The following is a 16,154-nucleotide window of genomic DNA, read 5'->3' on the forward strand; positions in this document are numbered from 1 at the left end:
TTTGGCTAATTGTTATGGTCAGTTGTAGTTGCTTACTTGGTTAGGAGCAATATACTATTGTTGGCGTTGTAAGATTCATGGTGATTGTTTACCTTGTTCTTATAGTTGCACAACATGCCCATATAGGTGTTTTGGCTTTTTCTATGCAATCATATATAACTCGATGCTATTTGGATGTATTCATTATTGATGACTGCATCAATGTGGTCTATGGTGTCTACTTTGATGTTCAATATTCCTTCCCGAATGTTCTGGCTTTGCATATTGCAAATCAGATGTGCGGCTATGGATTGTTGACTACATCCATGTGGTCGGCAATGTCCTTTTAGATATTTAGTATCCCTTCCAGAACATTTTGATTTACATGTAGCAAATCAAATTTGAGAAGCTAATGTCCTGCTGCAGCCATTATTATTAACTGCATCCGCACTATGAGCCATATCCTCTTTACATGTACAACATTCTTTTCCGAATGTTTTAATTTTGCATGTAGTAAATTAGATGTGTGCCACTAATGTTTGAATATGATCATCATTGTTGATTACATTCACATGCTCATTGATGTTCTCATAGATGCTCAATATCCCTTCCCACATGTTTTTATTTTACATGTAGCAAATCATTGTTTGTTGCATCCATATGGTTAGCGATGTCCTCATAAGTGTTCAGTATCCCATCTCAAAAAATCTGATTTTGCCGTAACAAATCAGATTTACCGTATTGATGTTTGGATGTGGTCATAATTATTGATTACATCTTTAAAAACAAATATATATATATATATATATATATATATATATATATATATATATTTTCAAATTGTTTTAAAAAATATAAAATAATCATGATAGTAAAAAAAAATCATCATTTTACACATCTCCCTTGGTTGATTTAGCATGGATGTTTTCTTAGGTTAATAAAAAAAATAAACATAAAAAAACAACATAAACCACATGCTTATATGCTACATTTATTATTTTTTTTTTTAAAAAAAAATCCCTCTTTCAATAATTGTCTCTCTTTTATTTTTCTCTCTTGGCTTATTTTCATGGTTATTAACTACAAAATGAGTCCAAAATTAAAATTACAAACTAAAACTTGTTCAATAATATGTAAAATTTATTTTTTAAAGTAAAATTTCTTTCTAAATATAGTATAAAATTACTATGGTCTACCCAATATATCATTGTGAATTTAGATGTAATTGTATAATTACTATTAAAACACCTTGTCTTTTAAGTAATTGCTAGGATACATAATTATTATTGGGTAAATTACACGGTTACCTCCAAACACACATATAGTGAAATGCCTTAACTAAAAACATCATCCATTGATAGTAATGACCTCTAAAAAGAAAGAGCTTCCTGACTGCATTAGCCAATCAATTCCATGCTGAAATCCCACAGTTTCTTGGCTAGGTCCATGTCCAGAGCTTTGGAGCTTGGTGTAGCTAAATTACTGCTATCGAAGTACTTCCCACTCACCCCTTCGACTTGAGGATGCAAAGCTACATAGCAAGTAGTCGCCGCACCCTGCCATGCCGAAGTAGTTATTATCAATTCATCAATTTCTTGAGAAACATAATTGTTGCCAATCCATGAATCATAAGAAATTCATGCAACAGGGCAATACAAAAGGAATACTTTCAGATGAATAGAAGATTATTATCAGATTGGGTTTCAGAATGGCTTGCAAATAAGTGACAAGGCTTTTATATAAAACAAAGAAACAAAAACCCAAATGGATTATTTATTATGCATTATTTATGTGTTTTAACAAACTATCAATGTGCTAAACAAAACTTATGTGATTTATTATCTAAACATCAAAAGCAAATAAAATACCCAAATGTAAGGTGAAACTCACCTGCTGAGCATTTTTCAATACCAATCTCCCAAGCGTACGAGAAATAACTGCAAAAATGTGCAAACACACATGTTAGCTATCAGCCAATATCTTTAGGAGATTAAGTTTACATGATTCATGTACGTTAAATTATATCTAGATCTATTGCTTTTCGTGTACTTCAACTTTAATTCTAATGACTTCAAATAGGCATTCAAAGTACTTGAAACTTGGCGCATCTACAACAAGACCGAGAAGATATTTCATCAAGAGTGTAACCCATGCAATGTTCCAAAAATTTCCATTTTGTTTTTTCTTATAATCCACTCTTTCAGAAACGGTACAATAATTATAGCATCCAATGAACAAATTAAATCCCTGATTCCAATAATGATCTATCCAAGTACAAGAAATTCTACAGAAATATTTCTAAATGCTTTATGGTGATTTCCAGACACTAGTTTTATAAGATGAGAAACTAATGATAAGGGAGTAAAGAGTAAGCTTAAGGAATAGGTAACTAGAAATAAATGCAAGCAAGCCTCAATTTAAAACTTATACTTCATTTCACAAATGATTTGGTATATATATTTACCATCAATGAAACTGTGATAACGCAGAAGATTTGTGATAATAGATCCTGGATGAAGAGAATTAGCAGTTATGTTCACCCCCTCTTCCTGAAAAAAATAAAGAAAATGATCAATTATAACCAAACCATAACAGAAGTTGAAAAAATATTTATGGAAATTGCTGTGTTATATATGAAATTACAAAATAGCAATCGTGCAAATTATAAATTCATCATGTTGGAGCAAAAGCAACTAAAGGAACTACTGGAAAAGCTAATTTGAAAATGATATGTGCAGAATGTTCAAAGATGTAATAGGAGGATGAGAAAAACACTTCTGATGTGGTTATCTTAATCACAGAAAACACTTCTGATGCTTATGTTACTGTTGTGTGAATTTTTGACTTGGAAGAATGCCTTTATGTGTAAAGTGAATAATATATGTTAAATGTACAATATCCATAGAACTCGAAAATGTGTTTCAAGAATTTATAGACGAATGAATACAAACTTTATGATAAAAATTACCTTGAAACGCCTGGTGAGCTCATTGGCATGCAATATGTTTGCAAGTTTTGACTGCCCATAGGCCCAGAAACTAGTATATCTGTAAATAAAAGAGGGGAAAAAATTAACTCACTTGATCAAATGCCAAGATCTAGAGATTAAATAGTAACGCATCTTCTACACAAGCATCAACCATTATATATAAATACTGAATGCCAATTTTCAGAAGAATTCAGAACTTATGCAAATAAAACTAAAAATAAAAACTTACTCTGATTCATTATTTATCTTATCAAAGCGAATTCCTTCTCGATAGGCAAACCTATGCCCCTCAGAAGAAACATTCACAATCCTCCCTTCAATGCTACTTTTATGAGCTGTATTCTTCATGTTATCCAATAGAAGATGTGTCAAAAGAAAGTGACCTGCACATAATACATACTTTTTATCGCCCTCAAACAGAACACCACTCAAATAAGTACACTGTTAACAATGTAGCGAGTCACTAATGAGCAAAAAACAAATACAAAACCAATACATTTGATGCAGTGATCATTGCATTATAACTGCAAACATAAATAAACATAGAAGTGTGTATTACATACATTCTGGAGGATTATCAAATTTCTTAGTGTAAAACAAACAGATGAAAATCATAAAATGAACCAGCTTGTTAAACAGACTGAAGGGAGAATGGAGTTAAACAAGAAGAAAGGTAAACGCCATCCTCTGAGTTTTTAATCAGGCTAATCAGCTTAACTTCTAGAAATGATTTCTCAACTCAATGGTGAGGTAAGAAGACAATATATCACACAAATAAATGGCAAACAAATACAAAACCATTACATTTGATGCAGTGGTCATTACATTTCTACAGGAAACATAAACAAACAAAGAAATGTATATTATACACATTGAGGATTACAAAATTTCTCATCATATAAAAAGCAAGTGAAAATGACACAAATCATGCTGGCTTCTTGAGCAAACTGAAGAGAAATGGAGTTAAACAAAAAGGTGAATTGAAAAATCCTCTTAGTTTCTCATCAGCTAACCTTTCAAGCAACAACGAATTTCTCAGATGGTGCATAGAAAAAACAAAATTCATACCTACGTGATTTGTTGCAAACTGGATCTCTATCCCATCCTGGGAAAGCATAAAGGGAGTGGCCATGACTCCTGCATTGTTGCTATTTCACAAAGTAGATACATAGACATTAGAATCAATCAAACACACAGGCACAGAACACAACATGAAAAAGAACAAAAATTAAAACAGAACCAAAAAAATCACAAATTGCTCACACGAGAATATTCAAGGAGAGGTTAAGAGCATCAAAATCCGAAGCAAACTTCCTCACAGAAGCCATAGAAGTAAGATCCAGCTCCAAGACATCAACTTTAGCAGAAGGAATCTCATTCAAGATCGAATCTTTGACAACGGAACCAGAAGACAAGTTCCTAACAGCCATGACGACATGAACACCTCGCAGTGCCAGAACACGCGCCGTTTCGGATCCAATCCCACTTGATGCTCCTGCAACTCCATTCAATAAGCACCAAAAAGCAATCTTTCACAGATAGAAGAACAAAGAAATGAATAGAGATGTAGAGAGGAAGACCTGTGACGACGGCGGTGAGGCCGGAGCCATCAAGGCCTTCGGTGACCTCCTCAGCGGTGGAATACCATGAGAATCCAGACGCACCTCTTCTGCTAAATGGCCACATCTTTCTCTCCTCTCTCTCTCTCTCTCTCTCTCTCTCTCTCTAATGGCAAAGGAAACAGAATGAAATTGTAAACAAGAGTTTGAAAGGTTTGTATTTGTGGGAAGCCAGAGAAGTCAACAGAAATACGGACAAATAATAATAATTATTATTATTATAAAAAAAATTTCAAGTAAAGAAAATTCTATTTTAAATTGCCACTTAAACTTCTGTGCCTCCCATTCATTATTTTTTTTCTGTTTAAAATAATAATGATGATAATAATATTAGTAAATGTTCATGTTTGATTCATGAATGCATATGGATTGGGATTTTTTTTTTTGAGTGTATTTGGGATAAGGTTTCGTTTTCAATTAATTGTCAGAAATATGAGAGGATATATAAATTTGGCAGGACTCATTAAAAGAATCTGATATGATGTTTGATTATTTTATAACTTATAAATTTATTGTTAGAACATGTTTAAAAATATATCTTGGTTATATATGGTAAAAAAAAAAAATGTTCCATGAGTTCTTGTTCAAAGACCACTCTACTATCCCCACTGTGGAACCTCCCAAGATGACTTTCAAGTGGCATTTTCTTGCGGGGTTTTGGGTTCTTGTTTCGGCTACAGTCATGATTGATGCGGGTGAGCGTAGTGGAGATGAGTTGATGTGTGAGGGGGAAGAAGGTTCGGATGTCAGGACGACGGGTGCCCTAACTCCGGAGATTGATGATGAGTCGGTCGACTTAGTCACGGAATTCGAGAGGAACCTTAGGAAGCTTTTATCGGGACTTCAAGATGCCCATGACCCTGAGGAGCAGGGGCAAGTGGTGGGGCCCAGGAAAAGTGAAAGATAAAAAAAACCTTCTTCGCATTTGACGGAGGATGCTGGGTACCTGACAGAACCACCCAAGTCTACTAAGAAAAAGGTAGCGGGAGCGGATGGAGCGAAAGCTGCTGAGGGTCCTACAGCAAAATTGGAGGAGCACTCGTCGACTATCAGACGGAGCTTGGAGTTCCACAGTACGTCGGTGGAGGGCTCAGGGGATGTATCGATATTGGAGGGTAGTCGTGATTTGCACTCTGGTTAGGGAGTAACGGTGGGGAGGAGTGTTGGAGTCTGTTGTGTTGCCTCGTTTTGCTGTTTTTGTTGTGTCTTCTTTGCAGTTCCACTTCTTGTGGTTCTTGGTTTTGTTGTAGCCTCCTCTTGTCCTGCCTAGTGGCGATGTATTGTTGGTTGTTTGTATCTTTTCTTTATTTCAATTGAAGTGGTTTATCCACCTTTTCAAAAAACAAAATAAATAAAAAATAAAAAATAAAAAATAAAATAGACATAGAATTTTATAGTGTTCGCTAAATTATAAATTACACTACTAAACACATGAGCTAATTCAAGAAACATTACTCATGATCAAAGATCATAATACTAAGCTTACTTGGATATTGAGCATTTATCTTTAATAATTGTCTTCTTTGCAATAAATAGTTGTTTGTTTTTCGCTCACAATTTAATGAGAATTTTTTTTAAAAAAATAGAGTAATCTTGAAATTCTAAATTTAAAATACATTCAAAGATGTTTTTCGTATTTAGAAACAAAATTGTTTATTTCCGCATTAAAAATTTTAAAAAAATATAAAAAAATCAAGTAAATTTTTTTTAATAATTTGGGATATTAAACGGTGCATATTGTAATCATGTGCACCTAAAATTTAAGCCAAAAATAAAATGTTTTAGTTTGTTATCCATTGAAATAAAATTAGGTGCTTGCTTTAAAATGTAAAATCAAATACTTTATAAATAATGTTTGAATTATGAAATTCAAATTTTTGATTTGGCTTTCCATTTCAATTTTTGGTTGTAACTTATTGGATAAATTAAATCAGCATTTATTTTGTTTCACTATCAAATTTGTTACTATTATTTAATACCTTTCTTTTCAAATCGTGATGTTTCACTTAATTTTTTTCTTTTTTTTTAAAAAAAGAAGCAATTCAATCCTTATAAAATAGCCTCCCTAAAACAACCATGAGATAGCCTAATGAAATTCACCATGAGTGGTGCAAAGTTAAATCCCTTGTATTACAGTATTGTATAATATTGTATAAACATACTATATATACTGTAGAAGTATTATATCAGTGCTGTTTACGCATTGTTTATAAGTCCCTTGTGAGAGAAACCGTATTTTTCACACCTCCAGGGTTGCAAGATAGGGGGATTTTCCATTGTAGGGATTGTGATCATTGATATATTATCTTAGGCTACATATACCACATTCTAATTACCCCACATGTTAACCCACCCCATATGATAAATCTCTAGAGAGTTGTTAGACCAATGTAACTAATATATCACCGTACATGCATGTCCCTTTGACATTTCTTTGTCAGGGCAGTGCTTGTCACCTTTATCAAATATATACTATATATATAGCCTCCCTAAATTGACTTCTGCAATATGCATTGCCATCAATTTGACAAACCTTGGTATGTCGTCTTATGTTTTTACTTATTTAAAAAGTATAGCTTGTGAGAAGTATTACTTAAATGAAAAATCAAGGTTTCAAGTTCAAAAGAGTAATAATATCAGCTAGAAAATTAAGATAGAGCACAGTCGATTACACGAACATTCTCATTCAAGAATTTTTCAAATTCTTATACAATAAAAATACATGATTAATATAAGATATATAACTTCAATAAACCAATTGGAAAGTTTATGACTTTAATTCAATATTATATTAAAGGTAAAACTAACATATTTCCCTCCACAAACAAATGTGTTATTGGACAAGTTAGATCTCCACCTAGCTTAATGACTGTTACAACAGAAATATCAAGAAAAATCAAAGGCAAATACACTAATAAGTAAACAAAAATAGAAGCAATATTAATAAAAAAAACAATACAATAAAATATAAAGTTTTTAAATAAAACCAATAACATATTGGACAAGCAGCAAATAATACACAAAATGTATAAAATACGGATGATGATTTAAGACTATTGTTAAATGAATAAAACTCATTTAGGATGTTTAGTTCTTACAAATAATATTAAAATTTTTAAATAAATTTAAATAATAAATTATTTTATATTTGTTAGCATTGGATTTATTTTTTTTTATCATTTCTTGAAAATTTAGATTTTTATGCAATGCTTTCACTCGAACAAATGGGTGTTAAAATCTAATAAATAATCTCATACATGATTACCAAATTCTTATATAATAATAATGATTAATCTTTTTAAAAAGATTCAATTAAATAAATCACTTTTGAGGTAAATGCATACAAATAAAATAAATAAATAAATAAAGGCAAAAAACAAATGCTAGTCATGCAAATAGTCTTGGTCATTCTTCAATGGCCACACCACCACGCTACTTGAGTCATTCAACATCTTAGCAAATTTGGAAAGCCTTTTATGACTTCTACTCATTTGAATGGAACAATTCAAATGTATGAAATTGGCTCATTAATACCTTCTGATATTTGGGTATCAATATTATTGGTGGGAGTTGAATGTGATTTGAATTTATACTCAACGAACAAGTCATCAAGACGAATGACTCAATCTATAGAAAATGTGAAGAAAAATTTTCTCAAGCCTATAAACATTATCTACATATGCCTGTCAATGTAGATAAATGTATGCACACGCTGTAAAAAATACTTGTGTGTTTTTACAAAAGGGACTTGGAAGGTTTATTTGGGTTTCCACCTAATAAATAGATGATTAAGATCAATTTGATCTAAGGGCTCTTGTGAATGTGGATATGTGCCACCTGCCAGGTAAAAATTTATCTTGTCAACCCCCAATAATATTCTCTATCTACCCCAACAGTTGCAGGTTTAATTGTTATAATATTTAGAGATAATTTTAATTTATACCTATTAAAATTTTGATAACAATAATTTTTATCTGTTGAAATTTTGATCGAATATCACGATAATTTTTATCTATTAAAATGAGTGAAAATATAAATACAAGAGTAGAAGCGGGGAAAAACAAGTTATAAGAAAATATTATAATATTATAAAGACTATGTAAAACTGTTTTTTATTTAAAAAGATAGTGGGGCCACTTGTTTAAAAAAAATTAATATTAAAAAAATAAAACTGCCAATGTCCCGTAAATAATTACGATACAACCATTTTGATAATTAAATTAAAAAAATAATAATTTTTTTTTTAAAAAGCCGAATGTGGTCTCACATTATTATTTATTTAAAAAAGCATAGCTTGTGAGAAGTATTACTTATGTGAAAATTCAAGATTTCAGGTTCAAACAAGTAATAATATGCTCAAAAATATTTAATTTTTCTTTTCAAATTCCCATAATTTTTCATTTATTTATTTTTATTTATTTTTTGGTACATAAGAAATTAAAGATGGTTTAACAACTTCCTAAAGCAGGCCTACTAACCATATCTATCTCTAATAATGGAAGTAGATTCTTCCAAGTATTTAACAAAAGTGGCATCCATATAGTTGAAAATTAAGTCATATTAACTAGAAAGTCAACATATTTATTACTTTCATGAAGAATTTGTCAAATTTTTCTTATCCCATCTCTCATGTACTAAAGAGATAGCATCGTGACCCAAGATTGAATACAGTTGATTATCATCAACATTCTCATTCAAGAAAATTTTCAAATTCTTATACAATAAGTAAACTTATTAATAAAAAAAAAATAAACAATACAATAAAATACAAAGCGTTTACATAAAACCAATAACGTACAAGACAAGCAATAAATAATATGTAAAATGTATAAAATAGGGACAATGACTTAAGAATATTGTTAAATGAATAAAACTCATTTAGGATGTTTAGTTCTTACAAATAGCATTAAATTTTTAAATAAATTTAAATAATAAAATATTTTATTTTTGTTAGCATTGGATTTATTTATTTTTTTTTTATCATTTCTTGAAAATTTTGATTTTAATGCAATGCTTTCACTCGAACAAATGGGTGTTAAAATCTAATAAATAATCTCATATATGATTACCAAATTCTTATATAATAATAATGATTAATATTTTTAAAAAGATTCAATTAAATAAATCACTTTTGAGGTAAATGCCTACAAAAGAAAATAAATAAATAAATAAATAAATAAATGTAAAAAAACAAATGCTAGTCATGCAAATAGTCTTGTCTTTCTTCAATAGCCATACCACCACGCTACTTAAGTCATTCAACATCTTGCTAAATGTAGAATGCCTTTCATGACGCCTGCTCATTTGAATGGAACAATTCAAGTGTATGAAATTGGCACATTTTTACCTTCTGATATTTGGGTATCATTATTATTGGTGGGAGTTAAATGTGATTTGAATTTATACCCAACGAACAAGTCATCTAGACAAATAACTCAATCTATGGAAAATGTGAAGAAAAACTAAGGTTTATAGTAAGAAATGACGGCTTGACTTCTGACTCATTTAACATGAGTTAATTTCTTTTTCTTTGATTGGATTATAATTAATTTAAGATATATGGTATGTTTGGAGTTTGAAACTCTTCCATGCTTGAAAGGGGATATTTGGTTATAAATTAAAGGAATAACTTCACTTTTTAAAATTGAAAATAATTTCAAATTCAACGCTAAATATATTGTAGCATTAATAGAAGAACTATTTTAAAAATATTATAATTAAATATTATCATTCCTCAATTTGCCTTAATTTTTGGGTTCTTTACCTCAGATGTTCCTGCAACAACTAGTAAAATAAAATTCATTGTGTTTTTCCAAATTGAAGAATTGTGGTCTTTGAGCATAAATGGAGATGGAGCATCTTTTGAATATACTTTTTTTTTTTTTAATTATTATGGAATTTTCAAAGAGCATATTTAACAACAAGAGACTTGAAAAACTATAGTAAAACATCACCCGGCTTTTAATTAAGGGTCAACTTGTTAAAAATGACGAATCACAAATTAAATTTTAATTTTTTTTAATGACTTCAAGTGATTGTAGGTTCATAGCTTTTATTAGGGGCAAGCCCTTAATGTTAATTACCCTAGACAATGTTATGGGAATCTCCGATTAAGAAATAAGTGTGAATGAGAAATAATTGGACAAACATAAAATTTATTTATTTATTATTGATTAAAGAACACACGAGTACATGAACATAAGCTAGAATACAAAAATACTAAGAAAACTTGTTTTTATTTTTTTTTTTATCAATATCTTCAAAATTTTTTTATTTGCAAGACTTGGATGACCCTCTTGACTTCTTTACTAAAAGTATATTGAAAGACCCTTTTAGCTCGGTGGCTGTGGCCTTCTTCAATTTTTTTTTATGTGTGTTTGCTTCTTGACATATCGCATAGCTCTCAAGCTGTGGCCACTCTACATTTATGAGTTGTCTACTTGATCATCTTTAATTTTTTTTTATTGCCGAAGACTTCAATGCTTTGTGCTTGTGAAATCTTCAAGTCTTTGATTTGTGGAGCTTCTTAAGTCTTTGACTTTTTCCACGTCTTGGGACTTTAGAGTTGCATCCATCATCTATATAAAATGTTTAGGTCTTGACTCTTCCATGCTTTTGAGTCTTGACCATCATATCATCAAGTTGTGACCTTCTGCATGATCAGGTCATTAACTTGACTACATAAATGAAAGTTTTCAGCACCCCTGTGATCGTCGAACATATGACCTAAGAGTGGGTTTGAAGAGAAAACTTCAAATGGTTCCCATCATCCTTGTGAGCATTGATACAACTCTTGCATATCCGCAAGTACACGGATCGTACAAGTAGTAAAGTGCACCTAATAGGATCGGGTAGTCGAATTTATAGGGTATAGTATAGCTCTTGATACTTGCTCATTTTCCAATATCTAGCCGGTTCAAATATTGGATGAAAGTAATTAACACTACTAAATAATAAAAGAATAAGGAAAGAAGAAGAAACATGGTTTTGGGTTAAAGAGATAGCAGTGGAAAGGCAGTATCCTGGATTTATCCCCTTGACAAATACAATGACTATGTAATGATTCAAGAGTTCTTCTTGGACTGTGGTGAACACCTAAAGAGGGTTTGATAACATACGGTCTTGCCCAAGGCTCGGAGCAGACTCAACCACTTTCCTAATGTGTGCCCTAACTAGATGAGTAGAGATTACCCACTAGACAGCAAATCGATCTAAGGTTAAATAGCAACTTAAAATGCAATGGTAACCAACAAGGGAAATAGCAATGAAAAATCAAAGCTAATGTGGCTAATTGGCAAGTCCCTCATTAAGCTAGCAACCTACAAGCATCAAGGCAAGAAACACATAGAACGATAAGCAATATAAACAAAAGGAAGACCACAAGGAACTCAAGAATTAATATCACTAAAATCAAAGCATTAGAAGTCAAGATTCATAATCCGGGGCATCGAAAAGATGGTTAGTTCCTCATTGTCTTTCAAATAATCATAGCAAAGCAATAAGAGAAATAGAACTTGTCTATTAAACTCCCTTCTTGCTTCACAATCACGTCGGAGAAGGCTTGAAAATGTTTGTTACCGATGATCCTCCTTTTCCATGTTTGTCTCTACTCCATATCCGACTCTCAATAGTGCTGACGGCTACCCTAATCCGCGGCTCTAGAAAGAGAGAAGAAGATTCCTTTGAAATCTAATTTTAGGGCTTAAATAACCCTTTCCTGATATAAACATGCTCGAGCTGACGAGCGTGCTAATGACCATGCTTGGCTCCAAATCCTAGGGATTGATTTTGACAAAAACTATTAAATCGTACGAGGGATAAGCACGCCCCGTGCTTACTGCCCATGCTTAGAGAGCATGCTCGTGCTAGGAGCACAATGACCATATTGATATTCTTGTAAGATTTCCAGTAACATGCACAGGGTAAGCACGCTTGTGCTTAGAGACCATGCTCCCTCATTATGAGGTACTAGGGGCAGTGAAACAGTGCTTATCATTTCTGTGTAGACTCCAGTAAAACACACGGGGGTTCTGTATGCCCGTGCTTCTGACTGTGCTTTTGAGCATGGGTGTGTTTCGGACCCTACTTGTCCTGAAACTTGTATTCCAACATTGTTTTGCATCAAAATTGGTCTATTTTCATTTCTTTTTGTCCGAACCTCAATTATCAGCAACATTTAACAAACATATCTCAAGTAGCATCTAAAAACATGCTAAAAGGATAAGTAAAACATGCAATAGGGTATATAAAAATACCTATATAAAACACCAAGGAGTATCTGAGTCTTGACCTTTCTGCTTTTGAGATAAATAGAGGTGCTCTTCTGGGAATGCGTCATTCACTTTTTTTATGGTTTGTAAACGGCCTTGGAGTGATCAACCACCACATTTTTTTGTCCTCTTTTGTCCCTAATTTCCAAATCAAAATTCCTAAAGAAGTAGAATCCATCCAATCAACCTCGGCTTTGCATCTGATTTGGCCATGAGGTATCATAATGCGGCATGATCAGTATGTACAACTACCCTTGATAACACTAGATACAGACGAAACTTATCAAAAAGCATACACAATAGCTAGCAGTTCTTTTTCTATAGTGGTATAATTTTCTTGGGCCGGCATCAACATCTTGCTTGCATAGTAAATGGGATGGAAATGCTTATCATGCCTCTATCCTAGAATAACCCCCATTGCTCGGTCACTTGCATCACACATAAGCTCAAACAGAAGGTTCCAATTGGGTGCCTTCATAATCAGTGTTCTAATTAATCTCTCCTTCAACACATGAAAGGACTTAAGGCATTCGTCATTGAAAGAGGAAAGATACATCCTTTTGTAGAAGCTGAGTCATTGGTCTTGAAACCTTTGAGAAATCTTTTATGAAGCACCGGTAAAACCCCACATGCCCCAAGAAACTTTGAATATCCTTGGTCATCACCGAAGGTGGAAGTTTCTCTATAGTTTTAAAGGCTCTTTCTACCTCAATTCTTGCTTGGGAAATTTTGTGGTCCAAAACTATTCCCTCCTTTCACTATGAAGTGGCATTTCTCCCAACTGAGGACCAGAATGGTTTCTTCACAGTGAGCAAGCACCTTTTCCAAATTAGAGAGGCAACACTCAAATGAGTTCCCAAACACTAAAAGGTCATCCATAAAGACTTCTTGATAAGTATCTAAATGTACGTATTTTTTTGTATATGTATTTGTTGCCTCTATCATGTATTTTTATAAGAATTGATACCCGTTTTGTGCTTAATCGTGTCTTATTTGCTTTGCAGGGCACGGAAACGCCACGGAGGATACGAAGATATAACTTGGGCGAAAAATAGAAGAAAACCAGTTCACAGTATTGTAGCATATTCACTGTAGCAAATACTGTAGCCGGAGTACTATAGCAATGGTTCTGTAGCATAGGCACTATAGCTGCCACTATAACACCTATAGAGTTTTCAAGACAGGAAATGAATCATGGCATACGGCCTCAATTCTGCCAGGGATCTAGCTCGGGATGATCAATGTAGCCATAAAACTGAGAGCATTTGTGGAGTTTGCCTACCCCAAACAGTGTCAATGAGGGGCTCAATGAGGTCCTCATTGAGCCGGGGATACCACCCGGGATTGAGGTCAATTTGAGGGGGATTGTGGAGGTATATAAGGGTATCTTTGAGGACTTTTTGGGGGGACTTCTTCTTGGCCTCTTGGGCCGCCGCCACCACACATCCTTGAGGCCTTCCGGCCATCTTCCGGCGATGATCCTTGTGGAAAACGAGCACACATCATCACCAAGAGGGAGAGGAGCATAGGAGAAGGAGTTGGAGTGAAGTTTTAAGGCACCATTACATCACCATTCAAGGCTTCATCAATCCAAGGAGATCAAGACCGTAGAGAGAGTTTTCTTGCGTCTTTATTGTCTTTATTTTCCTTGTATGTTGTATAAGTATCCCTTGTCATAAGGGATTAACTTATTTTGGTGTTTGGATTTGGATGAACCCTAGGGTGTATTCTTGTGTATGAACTTGGAATGTTGTTCTTCATTGAATTTGATGGTTGTTTGAGATTCAATCTTTCATGCTTTCATGCCTAGAATTACATATATGGAGAGATCCGTAATTATACTATGAGTTGTATGCGTAGATGTGACCTACTCACGCGTACTAGATCTAGGAGAGATTGAAAGGGGATACTTGTGCCTACACACCGAGAGATCGGGTGTTGGTAATCCTCCATTGCTAGGTTTAAGCCGAAGGATAGTAGGTTTACTCATATTAGAGAACTCCAAGAACTTAATGCGATCATAGGTGTGTTAATCCGGAAGAGATTCCGATTGACATTCGTATGGGATCAGGGGTTAGTCACCGAGAGATTGGGGCTAATCTACTCACGAGGTCTCTAGGTCTCAATTATCATCAATGCATCTTTAACTCATCCTAGTTCGGGACTTAATGACAACCCTAGGTGGATTCCTTGTCCAAATACTCCATTCTCATGCTTGATACTCCCTTTTGTTTACATCCGTGTGCTAGTTACCCGACCATAGATTAGTTAGTTTATTTTATTTTATTTCATTTGTTCTTCATACTAAGAATTGTAGGCTAGATAATAGATGAAGAGTGGGTAATAATACTTCCTTGGCCCCATGGAATACTATGACCCCTGTGTCACTCACACGGGTATTACTTGGCGATCCTGTACACTTGTAGGCAATCAATCACTTCCATAATATCTTCAATAAATTCATCAAAGAAGGACATCATATAGAATTGAAATGTAGCATGTGTGTTGCATAATCCGAACGATATTCTCTTACAAGCGAATGTGCTATATGGGCAAGTAAATGTTGTCTTCTCTTGATCTTCAGGTGTGATAGGTATTTGTAGATACCCGGACATTCCATCCAGAAAACAGTAATACATGTGCCCAGAGAGACTTTACAACATCTGATCGATGAACGGTAGCGGAAAGTGGTCTTTTCTTATCGCATTATTCAATTTCCAATAAACAATACAAACTCACCATCCTGTTATGTACGCATTGGAATTAGCTCATTATGCTCATTCTGCACTACTTTCATCCCCTCTTTTTTCGGTACCACTTGCACAAGACTAACCCATGAACTATTGGAGGTCGGATAGACTATCCCTATATCCAAAAGTTTTTCTACTTCTGCTTTGACTACCTCCTTCATATTAGGGTTCAATCTTCGTTGTGGTTGCACTATCAATTTGATTTCATCTTCCATCAAAATTTTGTGGGTGCAAAATGTGGCACTGATCCCTCTGATATCTGAAATTTTCCAAGCAATTACCTTTTTGTGAGTCTTTAATACTTGAAGTAGCTTCTCCTTCCGGATATAAATCTAAGTCTGCTGCTATAATTATTGGCCACTTCTTGTCACTCCCTAAGAATGTGTACTCCGAATGCTCAGGGAGCTTCTTTAATTCCAACTCTGGGGGTTCTTTGAATGATGGCTTCAATTTGTCCCAATCTAGAATTGAGTACTCTTTGTCAAAAGTATCGACTTCGTATCTTCCTTTGCTATCACCTTGCCTTTCTAGAGGTTGGAAATTGCTT

The 16,154-nt window shown here is 33.5% G+C and overlaps 1 protein-coding gene across 1 annotated transcript; it reads right to left on the bottom strand.

Annotated features, from left to right (window-relative positions):
* Positions 1–1,193: 1,193 nt before the first annotated feature.
* Positions 1,194–4,712, bottom strand: LOC120260303 (short-chain dehydrogenase TIC 32, chloroplastic-like). The gene is made up of 8 exons (XM_039267773.1): positions 4,549–4,712; positions 4,232–4,463; positions 4,037–4,116; positions 3,198–3,351; positions 2,948–3,026; positions 2,444–2,528; positions 1,870–1,916; positions 1,194–1,535 (listed from the first exon to the last, which is right to left on the bottom strand). Exons 1-8 carry the CDS (start codon positions 4,652–4,654, stop codon positions 1,377–1,379), a joined length of 942 nt encoding a protein of 313 aa, XP_039123707.1. The 5' UTR covers positions 4,655–4,712; the 3' UTR covers positions 1,194–1,376.
* Positions 4,713–16,154: the final 11,442 nt, after the last annotated feature.

The sequence above is a fragment of the Dioscorea cayenensis genome, chromosome 1 (genome assembly GCF_009730915.1).
Source record: "Dioscorea cayenensis subsp. rotundata cultivar TDr96_F1 chromosome 1, TDr96_F1_v2_PseudoChromosome.rev07_lg8_w22 25.fasta, whole genome shotgun sequence".
Taxonomy (NCBI): Eukaryota; Viridiplantae; Streptophyta; class Magnoliopsida; order Dioscoreales; family Dioscoreaceae; genus Dioscorea; species Dioscorea cayenensis.

Coding starts and splice junctions, on each gene's coding strand:
- LOC120260303 (XM_039267773.1), bottom strand. CDS start 4,654: ATGTGGCCATTTAGCAGAAGAGGTGCGTCTGGATTCTCATGGTATTCC. Junction 3,352..4,036: donor GTTTGCAACAAATCACGTAG/GTATGAATTTTG, acceptor TATTATGTGCAG/GTCACTTTCTTTTGACACAT. Junction 3,027..3,197: donor AAGATAAATAATGAATCAGA/GTAAGTTTTTAT, acceptor TTTTATTTACAG/ATATACTAGTTTCTGGGCCT.